Source organism: Quercus robur, chromosome 3, assembly GCF_932294415.1.
Source record: "Quercus robur chromosome 3, dhQueRobu3.1, whole genome shotgun sequence".
In the NCBI taxonomy this organism is placed as follows: domain Eukaryota; kingdom Viridiplantae; phylum Streptophyta; class Magnoliopsida; order Fagales; family Fagaceae; genus Quercus; species Quercus robur.
The window spans coordinates 33,673,167-33,700,349 of NC_065536.1; the positions used below are offsets into that span (position 1 = coordinate 33,673,167).

The 27,183-nt window shown below is 40.2% G+C and overlaps 2 protein-coding genes across 6 annotated transcripts in view; both read left to right on the forward strand.

Annotated features, from left to right (window-relative positions):
* The window catches only part of LOC126717857 (uncharacterized), a 176,363-nt gene that overhangs the window by 59,178 nt on the left and 90,002 nt on the right, over positions 1 to 27,183 (forward strand). The window lies entirely within an intron of this gene.
* Positions 400 to 26,927, forward strand: LOC126717858 (uncharacterized). 2 transcript variants are annotated; one of them, XM_050419791.1, is made up of 8 exons: positions 22,178 to 22,309; positions 23,003 to 23,263; positions 23,357 to 23,573; positions 23,686 to 24,053; positions 24,196 to 24,699; positions 24,985 to 26,182; positions 26,347 to 26,690; positions 26,792 to 26,927. In XM_050419791.1, exons 2-7 carry the CDS (start codon positions 23,004 to 23,006, stop codon positions 26,620 to 26,622), a joined length of 2,823 nt encoding a protein of 940 aa, XP_050275748.1. In that variant the 5' UTR covers positions 22,178 to 22,309; position 23,003; the 3' UTR covers positions 26,623 to 26,690; positions 26,792 to 26,927. The 2 variants fall into 2 exon arrangements, with proteins under 2 accessions (XP_050275749.1, XP_050275748.1); XM_050419792.1 differs by lacking the exons at positions 23,357 to 23,573; positions 23,686 to 24,053; positions 24,196 to 24,699; ... (1 more) ...; positions 26,347 to 26,690; positions 26,792 to 26,927 and adding exons at positions 400 to 664; positions 19,514 to 20,086; positions 20,664 to 21,860 and having other exon boundaries at positions 21,982 to 22,309; positions 23,003 to 23,162.

Genomic DNA, 27,183 nt, shown 5'->3' on the forward strand with positions numbered 1-27,183 from the left:
AACGCTAATATGGTACAAAAGAAAACGAAGGACATTGCTTTTGTGCCCAAATAGCCTTAAAATAATTTTGTAACCTCTCTCTTTACTTTTCCTTTCCCATAAGGTATCTGAATCCTTCGTATCAAAAAAAAAAAAAGTATCTGAATCCTGGTACTCGTTCGGTGCTTTAATCCATTCTCTTTTAAGGTTAAAAAACAAAGCCAAAGACGTGGTGCTAAATGCGTATGAATATAATATGCCTTTCTTTTTTGATGAATAATATAATATGCCTTTCTTTTGATAACCAGTACTGCCCGTGCTGTGTTCATAAAAAAAAAAAAAAAGAATGCCCGTACTATTTATCCCCCCAAAAAAATAAAAATAAATAATGTCCGCACTAAAGATTCCCAGGAACCTTTTTCTCCTACTTGTTTCCTTCCTAGATAAGAAAGCTCCTTCCTTTGCTCTCTGTCTATAAAAGAGTCACAGAGAAAATGGCCAAATGGGTTTTTGATGACATAATATATTTATGCACGCAGAGATGATATAAGAAGAAATGACGATGAAGGAGAAGGGAGAGAGTTCAAAGAAGATGAGAGCAGTTCCTAATGATCATGACTTCACTGAAAAAGTGCTCTCTTGGTCCCTTAAACAAATTGAAAATCAAGACCTTTTCAAGGACCAGGTTTGCCTTCTTCTTTTGGTTTACTTCTTTATTACAATACAATATATCAGTCTCTTCTCTGTTTGTTTTATTTTTATAGCAGCTTTTTAAATAATGTATTGCTTTTTTTTTTTAATTCTCCGTGATGCATTAAATGAAGAAATTGACGTGCATTATCTATCTGCTGTCTTATAAAAAATGTTATTTTAACACGTTAAAAATTTACTTTATTATTTTAACATATTATTTTACAATTTACCATTTCTTACATTTTTTTATTCTTAGATTCTAAACACTGTGTCAATTTAGGCTTTGAAATTCTATCATCTTAGCTCAAAAAAAAAAAAAAATTCTAAACTTTAAAATAATATATACAACAAATTGAATAATATATTTACTCAATATCCAGCCAATATAGAAATGCACAGCCCGGTTATAGTTGCCACCACCCAAGAACCAACAACCACCGCCACAAACTACAATCACAATCCCTCCAACAAATTCCAAATCCAAAAACCTCACCAAAATAAAATAAAAAAAAAAAATTAAAAATTAAAAAAAAAAAAACTCAAAATCTTCAACAAAACCCCAACCCAACAGATCAATCAATGACCAAACTCAACCAACCATCGGCGGCAAGAGCTGTGGAGGACGACAAGCAAAGATCACGATTGCCACTAGGCGAGCAAAGATCAGCGAGCTGAGCTTCAGATCCTCGACGACCCCGCCGCCGGAGACAATTTGAATCGAATCGGAATCGGATCGGCGAAGGCTGTTGACAAGAAAGAGAGAGCCAAAGAAAGAGGCGCAGAGAAAGTGAAAAAAAAAAAAAAAAAAAAAAAAAAAAAAAAAAAAAAAAAAAAGGAAAAAGAACAACCCCAAACCAAGATTTGAACGGAAAAAAAATACTACATTCTTTACTAATGTAGTTTGTCTTTGTGAACCTCTTTCTTTTTTAACTAGTTCAATAATTACAACAATGAAAAATGAGTGATTTGAACCAGATTCTCTTTCATGGAGGATTAGAAGAGAACATTCTCTTTCATAGAGGACTAGAGGAGTGCATTTGACTCTTGGGTAAACTTCTTTTTGTTTTTAAACTTCTCCATGTGTTAGTAGTGATATTTTTGTTTCTCAATGGTTAAAGTTTTCATTTGTTGCCCCACATTAAATTTTCCCCACCTTTTTTTAGTTATTAAAAATGAAGGAAAAAAGAAGTTCATTTTCCAAAATGAGATGGAAATTTTTTGGAAAATTATCTTATTTTTTAGTGATTTGGTGAAAATGTTTTGTGGTGAAATAGGGATGTATTTTGAAAATTTTCGGAAAAACTATCTTTTAAAAATAAGTCATATTTTTAATAGGGTTGTCCATTGACTAGAGATAGTTATTCTCTAACTAATTTTTCCCAATGCTACCAACCATAGGAAAACACAAAAAATTATCTAACATTTGAGAAATGCTTTTACCCCTAGATGGAGGGTGGAAAATGGAGTCATCACTTATTTTATTAAAACAAAAAATAAGAAAAACATAAATGAATTGAACATCTAGATTTGCATTGAGAGTAAAATTACATTTTGATAAAAATGTTACAAAGCTTTGATCCTAGTTACAATCTAAAGAAAAAATATATTGCTTTGTTTCCTAGTTACAATTTACCAAAATGAAAAATTATATTGGGTAAAATACTGATCTAGAACCCAAAATCTAGGCTAGAGGATTAAGTTACAAAGTGGTAAGGTATTAAACACCTACCTTGTTCAGGAAAAACCGAACTTCTAGACTAAAGATGACCAATCACATATCTGTAAGGCATAAATTGTAAAAAACACACGGTCATGTTGACTTTGAATTTAAATATTGCATGCATTTAAAATTCATGAAATTCATTTGATAGGCTTTTTAGATCTAAGATTAATCTTTTAACTGAAAAGTATTCCATAGATCTATTTTGAAAATAGCTTAATTTACAAAAAGGATTTTGAGATTTGAAAACATGCTGAAAATTAATTGAAGAAAATGGATCTGAATTATAGAAAATCAAATCTGGAATTTTTATTGAAAGAAAATCTATTTAAATGAAGAAAAATCATATCTGTATTTTAATGTCGAAAACTTATTAGAATTGTAGAAAAATTAGATCTGGAATTTAATAATTGAAAATAAAATTTTAATATAGAAAAAATCAGATCTGAAATTTAAACGTAAAGAAAACATGTTTTGTGATGTAAAACATTGGGTCTGGAATTTAATGCAAAGAAAATTATATTTGAATGTAGGGAAAATCAGATCTGAAATTTATGCAAAGGAAAACATATTTGAATGTAGCGAAAATCCAATCTGGAATTTAATGATTGAAAAACATATTTGAATGTAGGGAAAGTCAGATCTAAAATTTTATTGCAAAGTAACAATTTTTATGATGTAAAATAGTAGATCTATGAATCAATTAGGAAAAAGATAATCCTAGATCTAGAAATTACATTGAGCTATTTTAGATCTAAACATATAGACAATATAAACAGAACGGGTTATGAACAAGAAAGAAAATATGCTTGCATAAAATTAAGGATGAATTGCAAATTACATCCTTAAAGTTTGGGGTTGTTTTAAATTTTACACCCTGAAATTTTAGAATTTGAAATTTACCCCCGACGTTCAGAGTGTTTAGATTTTACACCTTGAAATTTTAAACTTTGGATTTTATCCCTAAAAGTTTGGAGGTGTTTGGTTTTTACACCCCTAAATTCTAAAACTTTAAGGGGTAAAATTCTAACATCTCCAAACTTTAGGGAGTAAAATATCCTTAAAATTTAGAATGTAAAATTCAAACACCCCGAATTTCAGGGGGTAAAATTCAGATTCTGAAATTTCAGGATGTAAAATCTGAACATTCCCAAACTTTAGGGATATAATTTGCAATTTACCCTAAAATTAAGATGCAAAGAGGGGGGGGGGGGGTTTCTCTTAGAAAAGCAAGAAAGTTTGGAAAATAAAATTAGTCACTAAACTAATGAGAGATTGTAATCTCACGAATGCCTAAGAGAGAAATCTGAACTAGTGAAGATCAATATTTTTGTAGATCTTCTAGAAAACTAGGAGAAGTGATGTTGCGGAAGCCTGAAGAAAGCATACATGATGCTCTCTTTGATAAAACAAAAACTAAAATATTAGTTTTTAGGAGTGAATCTCGAATCTATGAGGGGTTTCCTTGAATCTATAAGGAGATAAACTGGAATCCATCATAGAAAAAAATTTGACAAAAGTCTGTGTTTATTGATAATGTAGTTGCACGATTTTCCTGGCCCAACTTCTGTTGATCGGGCCTTGGCCCAAAGCGCAACCCACAATAAATATTGGTAGAGGATGGGTCAAAGAACTTAGTTTCAGTGAACCTATTTGGTCTAATGCATGGATGGTATCGTTTGCAAAAAGAAATAAAAACAAGAAGAATGGATCTTTCTCTCTGATTCTATTTCTTTAGCTCCTTATACAGTTTTTCGGTCCTTTTCTTTGAGGGACTCCACTACATTATATAGTTATCTTCCTCTCATCTCAACCTTACACCTGTTGATCATCTAAGCATCTACTTGAGCACCTGTCCCATCAGACGCCCTCATCAGTCCCTTTGTGAGTTGCAGAGGCCAAGGCGGTACTGTTCAGGTGTCTTTTCCTCATTAATGCGGCCAAGGGGGTGGTTGGGGCGCAATTAATATGGTGGTAGCTTTCCATGAGATATTTTGGATTTTATTCATTTTATATGTTGGGAGGATGAACTGAAATAGCTGGAGAAGGTTCCTCGTCTGGGATTCGTGATGTCCGAGGAGGAGTTACTCCTCGGACAGATTTCCTTGGCGTTATTGGGATTGAGTAGTGCTTCATATGTGGTTTCCCTGCGGACAGGACGCTCCTCGGACGGGCCTGAATTTGGAATAGCCCATTATTTTTGGGCCGGGCCCCACAATAGCCCCTCAAAACTCCGGTTTTTATCTCCTTCCGAGGAGAAAAGCGGGGTTTTGATGTTTGTGAGAGGATGGAAATAAGGAGATCGTGTGGCGCGCGTGCGGACGGTTACTTTTGACGTGCTACAATTTACGAGGCGTGGCCATTAACTTCTGGAGGCGTTATGTTCCCTTCATCCAACGGCGTGGCGTGGATCGAACGGCCATCGTTTTTTCTCGTATTTTTAGGCAGGAGCGATCTTTTCTCTCTCCTCCTGGCTATATAAGACGTCAGAGGGGTTCAGTTCCTTCTTCTTATCTGTATTCCATAAACCTCAAAGGACTCCAGAGAACTCCATCGAATCCCAGAGATATACGAACACTTGCGTCCGTTGCGCCACCGTAGCCGTTCTTCGTGAAGCGTTTCGTCCAAGAGAGATTTCCAGGCGTCCCATTGAGCGTTTTGTGCAGGTACCAGTACATTTCGTTCTTTTCGCCGTTTCAATTCCCTCCTCGGACTTTACTTTTCTTCTTGGTCTCTACTTTCATTTCCCCATTTCAGTTCAGATGGGTAGATTCGAAAAATTAGTAAAAACTTCAGCCGCTATGGAGGCCTTTAGGGCTAAATACCACATTCCCTCTGGGGTTGGGCTGCGGTACTGTCCTCTGGAAGGAGTATTGACAGATAGAGTTGAGGGAGAAGTCGTTATCCCCATGATTGCTTTCATAGAGGGAGGGATGACACTTCCCATGCGTAGGATCACAAGGGAATACCTGTTCAACCATAGGTTGACGCCGTATCAGTGTGCCCCGAATATGTTCAAGATACTAGGCTGTGTAGATGTCTTAGACGAGCGGATGAATCTAGGCCTTACTTGGCACGATGTGGCTTATCTGTACGAATGTCACCGCCTCGGGGATGATGGGTATTATCTTAAATCCCGAAACGAGGACGTTAGGTTGATCTCTTGTCTTCCAGTATCCAATAAGACCGTGAAGAATGACTTCCTCATTGCTTCTGGGGAGTGGTTCGACGGTATTCATTGTCCAACTCGGACAGGAAACCCAGGTGCGGCGCTTTTAGGATTGGTCCTTTTTGGGAAAGGATTTAGTATTGAGGGGTTATTTTTCTTGCTTTCTTTGTAATTGGAAAATTTCATGGTCTAACCTCACTTTTCTTGGTTTGTTTGCAGACAAAATTCACGTTGCTCCTCGGATAAACTTCGTGAACGTGCTAGCGTTGAACTATCTCCTTAGGTCGGAGATTTACGTCGCCGAGGACGGACAGTTGCGTGCGGCCCATCTGGTTCTGGGCTATCAACCTCTGAGCAGCGCTTTTCAGGCAGTCGGTCACGCTATAAGGGCTGGCAGTCCGAGGCTGGCTAGAATTGACGTGTCCAAGGACGGGTTCCTAGCTGACCACGATTTGCCACCAGTTGTGTTGCCTGGTGTCAGAAATCCCTACTTAGCAGAGCAGCTACCTCCAGTAAACGAGCCTGGCGCTGCTGTTTTGGTTGAAGAACAGGCTGAATCATCTCGTCTTTCCCTTAAGGAAGAGATAGATAAGTTTTACTTCGAGGAGGAAATTAAGCAAAACCCCTTGGTGGAGCTTTCTAATCCCGAAGCAGAGCAGGATCAACATTCCGCAGTTGGTATTCCCACAATCGTTATCTGCTCGGACGATATTTCAGACGAAGAGGTAGAGCCCATGGCAGGAAAGGGAAAGACTCTAAAGGAGCTGATGTCCTCCCGAGGGAAAGGTCAGTCATCAAAGGTCCAGTCATCGAAGGGACCAACTCCATCACAGGTCAAAACCCTTCCCCCTGTGGTCCCTCAGGGCGTCTCGGATCCTGGCCTTAAGGTTAATCCGGACCTGAAGAAGAAGAGGCCGGTTGACACTCCTAAGGAAGGTGAGGTGATTGCCCAGCCGACCAAGCAGCAAAAGACCACATGGGCGCCAAGGAGCAGAAGGGGTAACTCCTCGGGGAGCCGGGATGAGGAGAACCTTGCTGAAGTGCGCGCCTCCCCTCGTGCATGGAACCCCAAATTGGAACTGGATGGGGTTGCCATCCTTTCCAATGCTTCGGTCCGAGAGTATAACCGAGGCCGGGCAGGGTACGTGGCTGATGCCTTAGAGCAACCCTTACTCCTTCCTCGGGACATGGAGGCCTATAGGCGGTTCTCTCAGCCCGAGCTCTTCCTATCCCTAAAAAGGGATCTCGCGTTGGTAAGTAATCCTTTTACTGTTTTATTAATTTGTTTACCCCTGTTAGATTTCTTTTTCAAAACAATCTTGTTTCGTTCGTAGATTACTCAGCAAGTGTTCGTGGCTGATGAGTTTTGCCGTGATAGCCGTAGTCGGGTTGAGGCTGAGACCCAGGCTCGGGCGGAGACGGAGAAAGCCTTGGGGTCCCTCAAGCACGAGCACCTTAAACTTACGGACGAGTTCAAGGTGTCGGAGAACCGGCACAAAAGTGCAGAGGCTGGTTTAAAGAGTGCCGAGACCCAGGCGGAGGACCAGCGCAAAGAGCTGTACTTGACACAGATTAACCTCGCCACTGAGAGGCGGGCAGTGCAGGATCTCAAGACTGCCCTGCAAAAAGTTGAGGAGGAGCTGAGGCAGGCCAAAGAGGAGGCCCAGCTGATCCGAGAGGCTGCTGAGGCAGAGAAGAATGCTGCTCGCCAGCTCGGGGCTGAAGAGACAGAAGCCAGGCTATTTGAGGAGATCCCCGAGGTGTGCAGGGATTACTGCAGTATTTCATGGGCTCATGCTCTCGATGCTGCAGGAGTTCCTGCGGATTCGGCACTAAGACTGCCCGAGAGCATCTTCTATCCTCAGGAGATCCGAGATAATCCTGATGATGCCCAAGTCGCCTCAGAGCAAGACCTGGCGGTGCCTGCTGCCGTCCTCGTGCCTGATACGGCGAAGGATCCCGCCACAGACTCTACCATTGAGGTTCCTCCTCCTCAGCCCGAGCAGAAAGAAGATCCCCCCGCTAAGGCTTAGCCTTTTAGGCTTTTGATCATTGTACTCTTTTTTTTTTTTCTAATGAAAGTCGTCTTGTTTTTTCATTCTTTTGTAAGGACCTCTCTTTCTAATGTACTTGGAATATTAATATAAAATGTTCGTTTTGCTTACTATGGATGTATGTCAGTAGCGCTCTTTTTTAAACATTTGCAACGATGTAGATACAGGTAAACGGTCAAAATGAAAATGGGTTTTTGGGTTGCGCATTTGAGGGTCGCGATGGTGCTAGACTGTGCGCATGTATTAAAAATGATTTCCTTTAAGTAATAATCTCCCAATCTATCATAAGTAATAATTTCCCCTAAGTCTGTGGTCCGAGGGACCATGCAGGACTTAGGTTCTGTTTAAAACTTATGAATAGTTGCCTTAAGTATTAATTTCCCCATAGGCTTGAGTCCGAGGACCATGCAAGGCCTTGGTTCTGTTTAAAACTTATGGTTTTTCTCTCGTGCATTTGGTTTCCCCATAGGCTTGAGTCCGAGGACCATGCAAGGCCTGGGTTCTGTCCAAAACTTATGATTTTTCTTTCGTGCATTTGGTTTCCCCATAGGCTTGAGTCCGAGGACCATGCAAGGCCTTGGTTCTGCCCAAAACTTATGATTTTTCTTTCGTGCATTTGGTTTCCCCATAGGCTTGAGTCCGAGGACCATGCAAGGCCTTGGTTCTGTCTAAAACTTATGATTTTTCTCTCGTGTATTTGGTTTCCCCATAGGCTTGAATCCGAGGACCATGCAAGGCCTTGGTTCTGTCCAAAACTTATGATTTTTCTTTCGTGCATTTGGTTTCCCCATAGGCTTGAGTCCGAGGACCATGCAAGGCCTTGGTTCTGTCCAAAACTTATGATTTTTCTTTCGTGTATTTGGTTTCCCCATAGGCTTGAGTCCGAGGACCATGCAAGGCCTTGGTTCTGTCCAAAACTTAGGAATAGTCGCCTTAAGTATTAATTTCCCCTAAGTCTGTGGTCCGAGGAGCAATGCAGGACTTAGGTTCTGTTTAAAACTTATAAATGGTCGTCTTAAGTATTAATTTCCCCTAAGTCTGTGGTCCGAGGAGCCATGCAGGACTTAGGTTCTGTTTAAAACTTATAAATAGTTGTTAGTGGAACAGCAAGCAGCGGACAGTCATGAAAGAAAACGTATGCTAAGCCATTCTCATTAATAACAATATCTTCTGAGATTATTTACATTCCATGGTCGAGGTACAGCTTTTTCATCCAAATCTTTTAGGTAGTAGGCGCCTATTCCGGCCACGGATGTGACACGGTACGGTCCCTCCCAATTGGGCCCTAACTTGCCCCAAGAGGGGTTCTTTGCGCTGCCAAGAATCTTTCTCATCACGAGATCACCTGGACCCAGAGGCCGCAGTTTGACATTAGCATCATACCCCTGTCTCAGCTTCTGGTGATAATAGGCCATATGAATCATCGCTCTTTCCCTTCTTTCTTCAGCTAGGTCTAGACTCCGTTCCAATAACTCGTCGTTATCGTTTGGGGTAAACAATTTAGACCTTAGCGTGGGAAAGTTGTTCTCGATCGGGAGCACGGCCTCAGCCCCATAAGTCATCGAGAAGGGGGTCTCACCGGTCAATCGTCGTGGTGTCGTCCGATAAGCCCACAAGACGTGGGGGAGTTCTTCTACCCATCTCCCCTTTGCCTCGTCCAGTCTCTTCTTCAGTCCGTTCACTATGACCTTGTTCACGGCCTCGACTTGCCCATTTCCTTGAGGGTAGGCGGGGGTGGAATATCGGTTAATGATTCCAAATTCGCGGCAATACTCCCTAAAGTTCTTACTGTCGAACTGCAGACCATTGTCGGAAATGAGTGTACGCGGAGTCCCGAAGCGGGTGATGATGTTCTTCCAGATGAATTTTTGGGCGTCCACGTCCCTAATGTTGGCCAAGGGTTCAGCTTCCACCCATTTAGTGAAGTAATCAGTTCCGACTATTATGTATCGCTTGTTCCCCGCAGCCTTGGGGAAAGGTCCGACTATATCAAGGCCCCATTGTGCGAACGGCCATGGGCTAGAGAGGGGGTTGAGAACCCCTCCGGGTTGGTGGATATTCGGGGCGAATCTTTGGCACTGGTCGCACTTCTTAGCATATTCTTGGGCCTCTCTTTGCATGTTTGGCCACCAGTACCCTTGGGTGAGTGCCCTGTGCGCCAGCGATCTTCCTCCGGTGTGGCTTCTGCAAATCCCCTCGTGTAACTCCTCAAGTAAAGACTCAGACTCTTCTGGATGTATGCAGAGTAGGTACGGCCCAGAGTAAGAGCGTCGATATAGTTTGTGGTCTTCTGATAGCCAGAACCGAGGAGCATTCCTGCGTATCTTTTCGGCTTCCAGTTTTTCCTCTGGTAAGATGTCGTTTTGGAGGAAACTCTTTATGGGGTCCATCCAGCTAGGACTTTTTCTGATCTGATGGACTTGAGCTGGGTTTCTGCAGATGGGACTTGCCTGCGATAGATCTTTAACAAGGATCATTCGCGGCAGATTATGCGCCGAGGACGTGGCGAGAGTAGCCAACGAGTTTGCATGGGTGTTTACGCTCCTGGAAATGTGCGTCAGACTGAAGGATTCAAAACTCGTCTGTAGCCGTTTGACTTGTCCCAGATAGTCTTACATCCTAGTGTCTCGAGCTTCAAGCTCGCCCATCACCTGTCCGACCACTAATCTGGAGTCCGAGAATGCTTCTATCATTCTTCCACCCAATTTCTGAACCATCGCCATCCCTTGGAGTAAGGCTTCGTACTCGGCTTCATTGTTCGTAGCCGAGAATCCGAGTCTTAACGATTTTTCAATGGCAGCGCTGTCTGGCGATACTAGAACTATCCCAACTCCTGATCCTCTCTGGTTGGACGCGCCATCCACGTAGACCTTCCAATGCACGGTCCCCCCTGCTGAAATTGCTCCAACCACATTTCCACCCAGGTCTTTCTTCTCGGGCATCGTTTCTATAGAGGGCTCAGCAAACTCCGCTACCAAGTCTGCGAGGACCTATCCTTTGACGGAGGGTCTGGCATATATTTAATATCAAAAGCCCCCAAAAGAGCACTCCACATGGCGATCCTTCCTGTGTAGTCAGCGCTTCGAAGAACGGTTCGAAGGGGAAGCTGAGTCAGAACGATGACCGTATGTGCCTGAAAGTAATGAGGAAGCTTCCGGGTTGCATGCACTATCGCCAGAATTGCCTTTTCTAAAGGTAGGTATCGCACCTCGGCCTCATGTAGTGATTTGCTCACATAGTACACCGGTCGCTGCACCCCATTATCATCCCGAATAAGTACCAGGCTTACAGCGTGGGGAGCTACGGCGATGTAGGCAAACAGCACCTCATCTGCCTTAGGACTGGACATGATGGGTGGTCGGGACAGGTAGTCCTTAAGCTGCTGGAAAGCCTGAACGCAATCCTCCGACCATTCGAACTCTCTCCACTTGTTTATCAGGAGGTAAAAAGGCCGACATCGATCCGCCGATCGCGATATGAACCGGTTTAATGCCGTAATCATGCTAGTGAGCTTCTGCACCTCCTTCGGGTTCCGAGGAGTCTGTAGGCTGTTAATGGCTTTGATTTGGTCGGGACTTACTTCTATTCCCCTGTGGGTGACCATGTACCCTAGGAATTTCCCAGACCCGACCCCGAATGAACATTTGAAGGCATTCAGCCGCAACCGATGCTCCCTTAAGATAGAGAAGACTATTCCGAGGTCTTTCACGTGATCGGACACCCTTTTACTCTTCACAACCATATCATCTATGTAAACCTCAATGATCTTGCCCAGCTGTGGCTCGAACATCCGAGTCATCATCCTTTGGTAGGTTGAGCCCGCGTTCTTTAGCCCGAACGGCATCACCTTATAATGATAATTTCCGATGGGCGTCATGAAAGCCGTTTTCTCTTGGTCCTCTAGCGCAAGGGGTATCTGATGATAGCCTTGGAAGGCATCCAGGAAACTCATTCGAAGGTGCCCCACGGTTGCATCCACCAATCGATCGATTTTGGGTAGGGGGAATGGGTCCTTGGGGCACGCCTTGTTCAGGTCCGTGAAGTCCACGCAGACCCTCCACTTCCCCGTCTTCTTCTTTACCACCACTGTGTTCGCCAACCACTCGGGATAAAAGACTTCCTTGATAGCCCCTGCTCTTTTCAATTTTGCCACTTCGTCTCTTATGGCACTAGCGTGTTCCTTTGAAGGGCGTCGGGGTGGCTGCTTCCTCGGAATAGCAGAGGGGTTAACGTTCAGGTGGTGACAGATCAGGCTAGGATCAACTCCCGGGACATCGTAGGCGTCCCATGCGAATACGTCGACATTTTCTCTGAGAAATCTGACCAGTTCCTCCTTTTCTTGAGGGGGCAATTCAGAGCCGACCTGAAAGAACTTCTTCGGGTCATCTTTGACAGCAATCTTATCTAAACCTTCACACCTTATCTCCTCGGCCAGCCCATAGTCTTGTCTTGCCGAGGAGGCTGGCTGCTATAAGCTCTCTGGGGCCGAGGACTCGACTAAGGGTCGATGTAAGATGGCGGCCACCATACACTTCCTAGCCACGGCCTGATCTCCTCGGATCTCTTCCACTTGTCCTCTGGATGGGTATTTTACTTTTTGATGAAGTGTGGAGGTCACGGCCCCTAGGGAGTGGATCCATGGCCTTGCAACTATCGCGGTGTAGGGTGAATAAGCGTCGACCACGATAAAATTCACCTCCACCACTTCCGCCCCAGTCTGTACGGGCAGTCGGATTTGCCCCTTTGGCGTAACAATCCTTCCCTCGAAGCTGAGAAGGGGGGAGTCATAAGCTGTCAAATTTTCCGGCTTTAAGTTCAGCCCCTTGTATAGGTCAGGGTACATTATCTCCACCGCACTTCCCGAGTCTACTAACACCCTTTTCACATCGAAGCCCCCAATCCGCAATGTGACCACCAAGGCATCATCGTGAGGTTGAATAGTTCCTATTTTATCCTCATCCGAGAACCCCAGTATCAAGGAGCTTCCCTTTTTTGGCCTTTTGGGCTCCCTTTGTCTGCCCTCGGAGGGGAGCCGATCAACAGCTAATACCCTGGGGATGGGTGGCCATGTTCTTCCTGGTGCAGCGAGAATGACATGTATCGTCCCGGTATGGGGTCTTAAAGACACGTCCCTTCGAGGTTCTTGTGCTGCTTGGCTGGGATGGCCGCTCGATGGGTGCAGCAGGTGACGTAACTTTCCTTCTCGGACCAATTGGTCTAGGTGATTCCACAGATTCCTGCGGTCCTCGATAGTATGCCCATGGTCCCGATGATAGTGGCAGTACAGGTTCTGGTTACGTTTGGAAGGATCTCCAGCCATCTTTCCCGGCCACCTGAAATAGGGTTCATCCCTTACTTTCTCCAGTACCTGTTGTATTGGCTCTCTGAACACGGCGTTCACTGTTTGCGGGTTGCTCTGCCCAGCCTGTCACGGAAAGTCCCTCCTCGGCTGACCATGATTGTGACGTTCCGACCTGACATCATTTGCTTTGGGGTGGATAACCTTCTCATTTCCCCTCCCTTGCAGCTGATCTTCCTCTACTCTTTTGTACTTGTCGATCCTATCCATTAACTGTTGGACATCAGTAACTGGTTTTCCGGTGAGGGATTTTCTTAAGCCATGCTCGGTGGGGAGACCGCTTTTGAACGTGCTGATAGCGACATTATCATGGTTGTCATCTAAATCATTATACACCTCCCAATACCTATCCGAGTATGCTTTCAGGGTTTCTCCTTCGTGCATAGATAAGGATAGTAGCGAACTGAGAGGTCGAGGGACTCTGGTGTTTGTAATAAAACGGGAGCAAAAAGCTTGAGTGAGCTGCTTGTAGGAGCCTACGGAGTTTGTCTTCAAGCTGTTGAACCACCTCATTGCCATCGATCCCAAGCTGGATGGGAAGATCTTGCACATTAGGGCTTCGTTTTGCGAATAGATCGCCATTTTTTGGTTAAACTGACTCACGTGCTCTACCGGGTCTGTTCTGCCGGTATAGATGGCGAACACCGGTTGGTTGAAGCGTCTTGGAAGCTTAGCCCCTTCGATTCTATTCGTGAAGGGTGACCTCGAGACCTGATCCAGCGCCTTCTTCATGGCGTCGTTCCCCGAACCTTTGCTGGATGGGCTCTCATACTTCCGTACTGGGCGTGGTTCCTTTTCGTAAGAAAATGCCTCACTTGGGGGGGTCCTTGACCTTTGTCTGTAACTCACGTCCTCCGCATTAGAAGACTCGCCTGAGTCAGAGGGAGATCGTCTTCGCTGTACACGTCGTAACTTCCTTTTTAGGTCATCTATCTCTCGCTGCATGACCTGGTGACTATTTCGCCTCTGAGACACGTGACTTCCTGTCTGAGTGTGACTCTGGCTCGTCCGGATAGTATGCACACTTCCCTTACGATTCCCCCTGCCGCCTGGGTTGGTTGGGTTATTTTGCCTTTGGGACTCGGCGGGTTGTGTTCGTTGGGAGTTAGCTTGGTGAGGATCCTCCTGGTGCGGGCCTAGCTCTGCCATGCTCGACCGTTGTACTAGCTGATGCCTTAGTTCTTCCCACAGACGGCACCAATTGTAGTTGCACGATTTTCCTGGCCCAACTTCTGTTGATCGGGCCTTGGCCCAAAGCGCAACCCACAATAAATATTGGTAGAGGATGGGTCAAAGAACTTAGTTTCAGTGAACCTATTTGGTCTAATGCATGGATGGTATCGTTTGCAAAAAGAAATAAAAACAAGAAGAATGGATCTTTCTCTCTGATTCTATTTCTTTAGCTCCTTATACAGTTTTTCGGTCCTTTTCTTTGAGGGACTCCACTACATTATATAGTTCTCTTCCTCTCATCTCAACCTTACACCTGTTGATCATCTAAGCATCTACTTGAGCACCTGTCCCATCAGACGCCCTCATCAGTCCCTTTGTGAGTTGCAGAGGCCAAGGCGGTACTGTTCAGGTGTCTTTTCCTCATTAATGCGGCCAATGGGTTGGTTGGGGCGCAATTAATGTGGTGGTAGCTTTCCATGAGATATTTTGGATTTTATTCATTTTATATGTTGGGAGGATGACTGAAATAGCTGGAGAAGGTTCCTCGTCTGGGATTCGTGATGTCCGAGGAGGAGTTACTCCTCGGACAGATTTCCTTGGCGTTATTGGGATTGAGTAGTGCTTCATATGTGGTTTCCCTGCGGACAGGACGCTCCTCGGACGGGCCTGAATTTGGAATAGCCCATTATTTTTGGGCCGGGCCCCACAGATAATATTCTAATTTGTCTCTGACGACTACAAAACATATAAATACTGAGGAAAACGTCTGAAACCCTAATTCACACTAATTACACGATTAGGTGACAAAATACCAAAATTGAGTTAAATGCAAAATTATAAACTACTAACTTTAAGGGTTGTCCTAAAACAAGTAAGACCTTATTCTGACTTTTGAGCAAAAAGTTATTAAGGAAACAAAAATTACTATAAATAGCAAAATCATAGTTTTCGGGGCCTAAATGAAGGAATTCATCATTTTTAGAGGATACCTCGTGGCAAGGCAACGGCTATTTATTAGAAAGCCGTTTCACTTCAGCCTGCCAAATTTCATGCGATTTTGATTCCGAGACCCATGATTTCTACTATTGCCTTTTTAGGCACGCGTAAGAGTCTAGAAAGACTATGGCAGTCTGTTCTACATCAAGAAGGGGTGCTTTGAGAGCATTCATATCAGTTTATGTATAATAAAAAAATTTGTAGAATTTACATAGTTTTGCTCAAAAATGACCCACATCAGTCTATATATCACTGTGTAAATTTACAAGTTTACTACAGTAACTATGTAAATTTGCACTGACACTATTAATTTTGCTTTAGTTGTTTATTCTTTTTTTATGTATCTAGAGGATAAAGGAAGAGAATGAATGGTAGTTGTTGTGTATAAAGAAAGAGAAACAACTAATAAAATCAAGAAAAATTGATATTTTAATAAAATGTAGTGTAAAATAGATAATCTGATGTGGAATATTTTGAAAAGTGAGTATGAAAAATAGAAAAAGCAGGTTCTTATACTAAAATATACCAGAATTTTTACATGAGTTGATGCGAATACTCTGACTGAATGAGTTTTGAGGGCCATTTGTGGAAGCCTAGGCAGACAGAAAGAAAGCCCAATAATGAGGGCAACAAAGAATTGACAAAATAGCAAAAACCCATTAGGCCCAAGCGGCCGGAATAATGGATCACAGACCCAACAAATAAATAAATGGATCTTGAAGAGGCAAACGGGCTCAAAGAAGCCAGAAAAGAAAGAAATAGCATCCCATGGGTAGTGTATGAGGTAGAAAAATGAGAAAGGGCCACCGCAGGCCCAAGACAATACAAACTAAAAGAGTAAGGGGTTTATGGCAGGCCTATGAACCCCAAGGATAAGAATAAGGTTATTGGGCCGGGGAAGCCCAATGAAGTTAGTAAAAAACCCATGGGAGTGTGGAATTAGGAAACGGGCCGAGGAAGCCCAAAGAAAGCAATCGGGCCGTGGATGCCCAAAGAAAAGCCCAAAGGGATATAGGAGCTCATAAGTAAAAGCAAAACAGTGCCCGTGACAAGTCCCTGAGAAAAGGAATAAGCGGCTAGCCCAAAAGAGGTCCAACAGGATTAAGTTATTACGACAAGAATAACAGTTCAACGTTGTAGGAAATAAAGAAAATCAAGAGTGGACTAAAAAAATGTAAGGCCCATCATTAGACAAAGCCCAGCTCTTGAATGGAGCGAGAAACCAAAGAAAAGCTCACATGAAAGGTCAGAAAACACAGACAGAGAGTCTCCAGATCACGGCAAACGCATGAGCAGCAGGCAGACTCTTGGACATATCTGAAAGGGAAGCACGCGCAAGGCCCAGGCACCACCAGCCTGTACCCAGCCAATATAGGACGTGGTGGGGCCATGGGCCAGAGGTAAGAGGTAAAGTGGGTATGATTTGGTGGTGGGGAAAGGGGAAAAGATCTATTTTGCGGCTCCTGCCCAAGCCCTTTTGGGAGGTACGTCCTGCTGGGATGATAGACCACCCAAAAGAGGCAAGTTTAAAAGGAAACCGTTGGGTGCATGCCTTGAGAGAAAGAGAGAGAAAGCATTTATACAATGGCAGGAAAGAAGTGCTACAGTAGACTAAGGGACGAAACAAACCTGCCTTTGTCTGGCAAGGGTGAATGTCGCACAGACTTGGTGGTCGGCAAGTACGCCCAGACCAGACAAAGGCGGTTAAGGGGCAAATTGGTAAAACATTGGTCACGGCAGGCACTATAAAAGGGCCCTTGCCGTTCCCTGAAAAAACGACCGAAAAACAGAGCATTCTGGGAGTAAAAAGAAAACAGAGTAAAAAGAAAAGAAAAAGAGATAAGAAAGAAAACGGAGAAGAAAAGAGAGAAAATTGAGGAAAAAATGAGAGGTAATATAATGGGCATGCAATAGTAGGTAATTTTCCCTCTCTCCCCTTTTAAATCCTGCTCTCTTTCAAAACGTAATAAAGACTCCTTTTGGGCAATAACTATTCAGGTCCGACTCCCTCAAAGCCATTAATCCCCACGGCAGGATCTTTTCCTGGGAGATTGTTTGCATTGAGAAGAGGCGTTCTCCCCTATTTGGCTTTGCTTCAGTAGACTAAATTTAAAACTTGATTTATGTCCATTCTTGATTAGTTCATATTATTTTCTTTCTCTTTTACTTTCTCTGTGAATGACATTGTCACAACTGTAATCATGCTTTATAAGTAGAGATTACATAGTCATTTATTTAAATAGTCAGAATACTCTGTTTTGGTTATTGTTATTATATCTGCCTGTCGTAACTCGTTTGAAACAGTTCTGCTTGCCGTAAGCCTGCTCCTGGCAGACAAGGCATAAGTTTGTGCACAAACCGGCCCAAGTTGAGTTACAATTGGACCGGCCCCAACTCTCTTACTCAGAAACATTCGGGCCTATTACCGCAGGAGGCAGCCCAGCCCAACACACAATACACAAAAAAGACCCTTACAACGAGCTCCCCTCTATTTATAGAGGAGTGAGTAGCATAATTTTTAAGCTGAGTGCTTAGAAAGTCAGCACCCACGAAGTGGGTGAGAGACTTATCTCGAAAATAATGGGATTTGGTTAAAGATATGGAGCCAAAAACGTAGTTTGTGTTTGGATACAACTTATAAGCTAGCTTTTTTAAAGTTTCATTTTTCTCACTTTTTCAAAGTACAGTTATATTTTAACACACTTTTAGTAAAAAACTAAATAAGTTTTTCCTAAACACACGTAATCTGGGGAAATTTGCTGAAGTGCCAATCAGCACATTTTTCTTTTTCTTTTTTTATAAGAATCAAAAGAAAATCAGCACTTCTAAAGTGCCACTTGGCACATAAATGATAGTTTTCTAGTTTAATCGTTTCGCTTGCTTTGCATGTTTTCTAGTGTTTTTTTGAGTTGAAAAATGCATTTGGACGAATTTTTGAGATATTTCATGATACGAATCTTTCAAAATGATAATTATGATTTTTAAAACGATTTTCATTGGGATAATTACTCAAAAATCACATTATTTGATAGTGGTTTGTTTTTATTAGCATATAAATTTTATTCATTGAACTAAGCCACATATTATAATATGAACTCAGCTAATCACAAATTTCCATCTAATTCATTTTAATTAGTCATTTTTAGTATCCAATCAAAATTAATGATCATTAATCCTATATAATTAGCCTCATGCAAAATATATTGACCGTTAAAACTTGATCTTGTGATATCTCCCAATCCAATTATTTGATTGAGGCATTGGATGTGTGGTTGTGATCGTTGAAACCTAAAGATCATCCCCATGAAGTGTGATTGATTAATTAGTGGTTAAATTACCTTTGTACCTTGGATATGTGAAATGACCATATTGCCCTTTCTAAGATTGAATTATGAGTGCGAAATGGAGTGTCTACAACATAAGGTTTTCCAACAAAACATACGGAGTCATAGTTTGTATATAATGGGACAAAATATACTATATGATATATAATGTATATAACATGGAATATTTAAGTGTTTCATTTGTGCTAATGATTTAAAAGTTTAGCATAAAAATTTTAAAGGAAAAAAAAAGTTAAATTGAATTACATACAAGTATATTATAGATTTGAATGAATAATTGATGGCTTTATATTATATTATTTCTTTTACCATATTCCAAATGAATAGCATAGTTATGTTATTTTAAAATAAATTTGTAAGTTATCATTGAAGAACATATAATTTAGGACACTATCAGGTAATGTCATTATAACCAATTTATAGGCTTTGTATTTCTCTGTGAGAGTGGGGATCGGAATTTACATCGAATCTCCCTTAGGACCCATGGCTTTGTTTTAAAAAACAAAAAGGGATGTTTCACTTTTCCTTTTTTTTTTTTTTTTTCCAAAACTATAGTCAAGTTTATATTCAATTGAAAATCTAATAGTAAGTTTCCTCTAAGAGATTCTCTCCTCCAAACTTGGTGGTTTCTTTTAACCTAATAAAGTGTAGAATTTTACATGTCTATTTGTTGCACACTGCTGGTAGAGTAAAATCCTAAGCTGTTACTTGAATCTTCTAGCAGACGATGTTTTTTAAATTAAAAGAAATTATAGATTAGGAAGACAAAACTATATACTTGTTCTTATCATTTTCCTGGGGGAAGAAGTATTGAATGTACTACAAGAAAGTATCTTGTAAAATTGTTATTAATAGTAAACTGTCCTTTATTTTGAATGCTTATTATAAATTGAATCTAGCATTCTCATTAGATATCTTATTGAGAATATAAGTGAGCTTAGCAGCTTATATATTTAAGCGTATAAACCTCCATTGAATTTCTTTGGTACTCTATTTTGAATTAACACCTTGTTTCATTCTTTATAGGTAAAAAACATTCCGCAGTCCTTCAAATCAGTTCGCCAGTATTTTGGTTCATATGTTTACCCTTTATTGGAAGAAACTCGTGCACAACTCTATTCAAGTATGGAGATTATATCAACAGCACCTTTTGCTGAAGTAATTGAATTTTATGAATCTGAGCCATGCGGAGAAAATTTGTATGAAGTTCAGGTTGATTACTGGTGTAAACGATGCAGTGATCGTAGCAAGGAGCCTTACAAAACGTTGCCTGGAGATATTTTAATTTTAGCAGATGCTAAACCGGAGCGTATTTCTGATTTAGAAAGAATAGGAAGGTCTTGGGCTTTTGTAATGGTCACTAAAATCCCAGAGAATGATATTGATGATATTGATGATAATGATGATATTCGAGAGGATAATGATACATCTACTAGCTTTCAAGTCAAGGCATTGAAAGATACTGATGTTGATGTTCGGAAGAAATCATTTTTTGTGGTTTTCTTGACAAATACAACCCCTAACAAGAGAATGTGGAATGCACTGGACAAGCATGAAAATCTGAATATCATTAGAAAAGTCTTGTGCACTAGTTCTTTGGTAAGCAATTTGGGTATGAATGTTGAAGATTTAATACTACTGAGCATTAGATTCAGTTGCAAAATGGAATTGTACCATTTGGATTGACATACGATTCATGCAGAAACAACAGAATACTTAGCATGGATTATAGTATACTGATATTGTTTTAATTATTATTTGACAAAACATTTTACTTGAGAAGAATTAAGAGGAAGATAATTTTTTTGTGCATTACTCTAAAGATGTTTTCTTAGTTGATCCTTAAGCAACAGTGCTTATTTACTTGTCATACCAATGGAAGTTCCTACTTTTCTCTTTCAGAAGCTGGTATTAGTATTCCTCCCCCATTTACAACAGTTGTGCCTTTAAACTGTTGTGATTATGATAATATGGTTTGAGTTTATTAGCCCTCTCTGTCCCTGCTGCTCCAAATTTTGCTAATGAAATATCATGCACATGCATTTCGTTAATTTATCTGTAAGTCAATTGCAATAAGGGAAACTTGTTTTGGTTTTTCTAAATTTGTAGTTGTTTTACCATCATTTGTTGCTAAGACTTTCTTTAATTATTTTCATTTTCTCATGTTGAACAACAGAATGAGGAAGACTGTGAGCTCTGTTCTGCACAGAGTGATGGCAGCTGGGATGAGAAATTGGCAATGAGTATTACTCCAAAACTGAATGAATCCCAAATTTATGCTATCCTGGCTTGTCTTCGTAAGATGCATTGCAACCACAAGTTGTCTGTGGAACTTATATGGGGTCCGCCTGGTACTGGCAAAACAAAAACCACTGGCACCCTGCTTTTCACCCTTCTAAGAATGGGATATAGGACTCTTACTTGTGCCCCAACAACTGTTGCAATTAAAGAAGTGGCCTCTCATGTCCTAAAGCTGGTAGAATCCGTCAAAACCAACATTGGAATGGATGCTTTGTTTTGCTCACTTGGAGATATTCTCTTATTTGGGAATAAGAAGCGTCTCAAGGTTGGTTCGGACATGAAAATTATACATTTGGATTATCGGGTCAAAAAGCTTAGACAGTGCTTGGGGCCTCTGAAGGGTTGGAGTCATTGTTTTACTTCAATGATTGCTCTTCTTGAAGATTGTGTTTCTCAATTTCACATCTTCTTGGACAATGAACTGATCAAAGAGAGAGAACAAAACAGTGAAGAAGAAATTAAAGAGATAGAAAGTAAGTATGAAACTGATGGTGGCGAGGGGAAGTGCAAGTCATTTCTTGATTTTCTGAGAAAAAGATTTGTTGATACTTCATCACCACTTAAAAACTGTCTTCTAGACTGTTGTACACATTTACCCAAGAAATGCATTCTCGAGCACAATTTCCAAAACATTTTTTCTCTTATTGACCTACTTAAGTCTTTTGAAACCTTGTTGTTTAAAGATGATGTGGAATCTGAAGCACTGGAGGAGCTTTTTTCATATTCAGAAGTAGGTCAAGATATACCATTCCCACTGTATGTAAGGAGAAAAGAATGCCTTTCTCTTTTAAAAGAACTTCAGGGTTCATTTAATGAACTTGATCTTCCGAGCTCTATGAACAAATGGTCAATAATGGATTTTTGTTTCAAATCAGCTTCCTTAATTTTTTGCACTGCTTCAAGTTCTTATATGCTGCGCTCGGTGGAAATGGACCCACTGAACATTCTGATTATTGATGAACCTGCACAATTAAAGGAGTGTGAGTCGACCATTCCCCTGCAACTTCCGGGATTAAGGCATGCTATTCTTGTTGGTGATGAGCGCCAATTACCAGCAATGATTACAAGCAATGTATGTAAATGCTATTTGGTTTTTTTGACACATTCATACCTTTGTTTACATGTGAATTGGTTTTTTTTTTTTTTTTTTTTTTTTTTTTTTTTTTTTTTTTTTTTTTAATTTTCTTTGGTAGATTTCTGAGGAAGTTGGTTTTGGGAGAAGTTTATTTGAGAGGTTGAGCTCATTGGGTTGCACAAAGCATCTTCTCAGTATACAGTACCGAATGCATCCATCTATTAGTTTTTTCCCAAATGCAAATTTTTATGACAACCAGATTTTAGATGCTCCAAATGTTAGAGGAAAAAGCTATGAAAAACAGTATCTTCCAGGGCCGATGTTTGGTCCCTATTCTTTCATTAGTGTAATGGATGGTAGGGAAGAGAAGGATGATTCTGAGCGTAGTTGGAGAAACATGGTTGAGGTTTCTATTGTGATGAAAATACTGAAGAATTTATACAAAGGTAACTCCTCTGAAGTCTCATATTCTATGCCAACCTCGAGATTGTCTTTAATTTGAAGAATAAGTTCAATCAGGCTTTATGTTGCTAATGGGCTTATTTTCACAATCGCCGTTATCTTTGCTGATGGGCTATTTGTTCAATTGCACTTCATTCTTTCTACTCTATGATCTTATTCTTGACTTTTTGCCACATTTAAGCCATTCGTTTGATGCCAGTATAAACTGATTTGATTGATCTCTAATTCCCTAGAAAATACAAACAGGAGGAAGTTGATGAGTTTTTTCAAATGGACTTTGTTCTTCTATAAAAAATGATACAATTGCAAAGGTAGGAAACTCTATTGAGACTTATAATATATGTGTCTTTTTGCTTGTCAAGCAAGATACGTTTTGATCCTTGTAGATCATGTACATTTTAACCCGAGAGTAAGTTAATTCAGCATATGTTAGGGCTAGAACATAATGGAGTCTCAAGGAATTTGAAAGTCAGCATATTAAATCTTTTAAAATACTGTAAAGTACACATTTTTGTCATTTAGAATAGTCATATGTCTTTATCCGTTACTTGTATGTCTTTACATCAATCTGTCATGATGGAATCACCTCTGTTAGAGAAACAAGTTCTTAAACTTTGTTTTATTTATTTTTATATTGATTTACGCTTTCCCTCTTTTGGCTTTTGCTTTTAATTCAGCATGGGTTGGCACTGGCTCCAACAGAATTACCACATTGGTATAATATCTCCTTATGCTGCTCAAGTAGTAGCAATTCAAGAAAGACTTGGACAGAAGTTTAATGCTCTTGATGGATTTACAGTAAAGGTCAAGTCAGTAGATGGGTTCCAGGGTGGGGAAGAGGACCTAATTATAATATCGACTGTAAGGTCTAATACTCATGCATCGATTGGGTTCACATCGAATCTAAAGAGAACTAATGTTGCTCTTACAAGGGCTAGGTAATATTTTATGTAAGTTCTTTCAAGAAGTTTGTCTTTGCTTCCATTTTAATAAGTATTGTAAATAACAATTGGCCTTGTAATGCCTTTCAGGCACTGTCTATGGATATTGGGAAATGACAGAACGCTAGTGAATAGTGGATCTGTTTGGAAAACCTTGGTCCTTGATGCTAAGAATCGTCAATGTTTCTTTTACGCTGATCAGGACAAGGATTTGGCTAAAACAATTTTAGACGTGAAGAAAGAATTTGAACAGTTTGATGATTTACTTAATCCTAATAGCATACTTTTTAGAAATGCTATGTGGAAGGTATTTGGCACCCTCATATCTATACTTTTCATTATATATTCTTAATACTCTTTCTTAATATGCTTATGTACTTATTATAGTTTCCTTTATTTCCTTTTTGCAATCTCCACAGGTTCTTTTTAGTGATAACTTTTTGAAATCATTTCAAAAATTGAAGTGTGTCCGGAGAAAGAAGTCAGTTATAACCCTTTTACTTAAAATTTCCAGTGGCTGGAGACCCAAAAAGTTGAGCATAGTTTGTAAAAGTTCTTCACAGATCTTAAAGCAATTTAAGGTTGAAGGTCTTTATATTGTTTGTGCAAATGACATAGTAAAGGAATGGAGTGACATTGAAAAGGAATTGAGGTACTATCAAGCTTTGAAGATCTGGGATATAGTACCTATAGAGGATATTCCAAAATTAGTGAAACGTCTTGATAGTATGTTCAGAAAATATACAGATGACTTTATTAATCGCTGCCAAGAGAAATGTCTTGAGGGGTATGAGTATTTTTTGCATTCTTGTAGATCCATAATAATGTTTCCAATTTTGAAATTTTGATGATGCATTATATTGATATTTTAAATTTACTAGGATTTCTTTTTTATATTTTGAAACTTTTTCCCATTGCTTTGTGTCTAGGGGTTTGGAAATTCCAAAGAGTTGGTCAATCTCTTTTGATATTGTCCGGATTAAGAAACTTGATAACCATGAAAATGGGATTGATCTAAGTGGTTGTGCTACTGATGGTAGAAGTTATGTTGAGAATGCTAGAGTGAGTGAGAGTCTTATGCTGATGAAATTCTACTCCTTATCATCAAGCGTAGTGCCCCACTTGCTTTCTAACCATGATGGTGGTGAATTGGATCTACCGTTTGAAGTATCTGACCAAGAGCTAGAGATAATCCTTTTTCCTAGAAGTACATTTGTACTAGGGCGGTCAGGTACTGGGAAAACTACTGTTTTGACTATAAAGTTATTTCAGAAAGAAAAACTGCACCATATGGCAAGGGAGTTATTGTATGAGGAAAAGGAGGTTGAGGAGACCACTGCTGGGATGAAGGAAAATGTATTGCACCAACTTTTTGTGACAGTGAGTCCTAAACTGTGTTATGCTGTAAAACAAGAAGTTTCTCGTTTGAAAAGGTGCGTAGATTATCTAATAAAATGGTTTTCGTGAATTTACTTTGCTTCTTTATGAATTAGTTTGCTTGATTTCTGACTAGAAACAATTGAACTCAGTATATACTTTAATTTCTTCAGGTTTTTGAGAAATTGGAAACATGACATATGTTTGATATTTCTTTTTGTCCTTGACGTGGATTGGTTGTTTCATTTCATAAATGTGATATGCACTTTTCTTTCTAGGCAATAATGTTGGTTTTTATAAAATGAAAAGCCTATTATAACAATTTTTTTTTTCACATGCAGCTTTTCCTGTGGTGGTAATTCTTCAAAAGGAAGTAGTTTAATTGATATGGATGATTTTGACGATGCCTCTCAATTCAAGGATATCCCAGATTCTTTTGTTGATGTTCCTCCCCTGTCATATCCTCTTGTCATAACATTTCACCAATTTCTGATAATGCTTGATGGAACTGTGGGTAATTCATACTTTGAAAGATTCCATGAAGCAAGGAAACATTCTAATGGTCCAATAAGTGGTAGTTCAGTTTCCTTACAGAGCTTTATAAGGATGAAAGAAGTTAATTATGAAAGGTTTAGTACAGCATACTGGCCCCGTTTCAATACCCAGCTAACTAAGAAGCTCGACTCTTCTAGAGTTTTCACAGAGATTATTTCCCATATAAAAGGTGGCCCGCAAGCTGCAGAGGCAGGTGATGGTAAACTCAGTCGTGAGGACTATGTTCTACTATCAGAGGGCCGGGTTTCTCGTCTATGTAGACAGGAGAGAAAGATAATATATGAAATCTTTGAAAATTATGAAAAAATGAAGAAACAAAATGGTGAGTTTGATTTTTCTGATCTTGTAATTGATCTTCATCGTCGATTAAGAGTTGAAAGATACAGTGGCGATGAAATGCATTTTGTATATGTGGATGAGGCGCAGGATCTTACATTAAGCCAAATTGCTTTATTCAAATATATTTGTAAAAATGTTGAAGAGGGTTTTGTTTTCTCTGGTGATACTGCTCAGACGATTGCGAAGGGAATTGACTTTAGATTCCAAGATATAAGATCTCTATTCTACAATAAGTTTGTGCTGGAATCAAAAAGCAGTGGACAAGATGGAAGAAAAGAGAAAGGTATAATCTCAGAGATCTTCCATTTGAACCAAAACTTCCGTACTCATGATGGAGTTCTTAAGCTATCACAGAGTGTGATTGAACTTATTTATCATTTCTTTCCTCAATCTACTGATAATTTGCCTCCTGAGACTAGTCTTGTATATGGTGAAGCTCCCATTCTGCTTGAATCAGGGAACAACGAAAACGCTATCATAACTATTTTTGGCAATAGTGGAAATGATAGAGGAAGTATTGTTGGCTTCGGTGCAGAGCAGGTAATATTGGTACGAGATGATTTTGCTCGGAAGGAAATTACCAATCACGTTGGGAACCAAGCTCTTGTTCTAACTATTGTTGAGTGCAAGGGCCTTGAATTTCAGGTGCATAAAATGCATGTTTACTCATTTGTTTTATTACTTTACAATTTATTTATATGTTTTAATATTATCACTTCTTTTGTTCAAATCGAAATTCATTAACATTATCAGTAATTTATTGGGTCATATTTTTCAGCCCATTTATGACTCATAATTTCTTTGTGTAGGATGTATTGCTATACAACTTTTTTGGCTCATCATCTCTGAAAAATGAATGGAGGGTGATATATAAATATATGGAAGAGCAAGATTTGCTTGACCCAACTTTACCCATCTCCTTCCCAAGTTTCAATGAAGCTAAACACAATGTGTTGTGCTCCGAACTGAAGCAACTTTATGTGGCTATCACTCGTACCAGGCAGAGGTTGTGGATTTCTGAGAATTCAAAGGACCTCTGCAAACCAATGTTTGACTATTGGAAGAAAAAGTGTCTTGTCAACTAGATGATTCACTTGCTCAGGAAATGCAGGTTTCTAGCAGTTCAAAGGAGTGGAAGTCCCGGGGCATTAAGGTTACTATCGATTGTGTCTTCCCTCTCTCTCTCTCTCTCTCCCTCTTCTTTGGTAAAACCATTACTGTGGATGTCCAACTCTTGTATCTGTTTTTTTGTAGTTGTATTTAGAGCATAAGTTTGAATTTGCAATCACGTGCTTTGAAAGAGCTGGTGATATTTATTGGCAAAGAAGGTCCAAGGCTGAGGGCCTTAGAGAAAATGCTGACCATATGCGCGGTTCAAATCTTGAAAAGGCAAACGTTATGCTTAGGCAAGCTGCTGAAATATTTGAAACTATAGGCAAAGCTGATTCTGCTGCACAATGTTTTTCTGATTTGGGGGAGTATGAAAGAGCAGGTATGCATTGGATTCTCTAACTTTGGTCTAATATAACCTGGCATTTTTTATGTACATTTTTTTATTGTTCTAGTGTCGCAACTACATCATTATTATGGCGAATAACATCATCTAGAAATTTAATATTTGAAAATTAATAGTTAATATTTTGAGT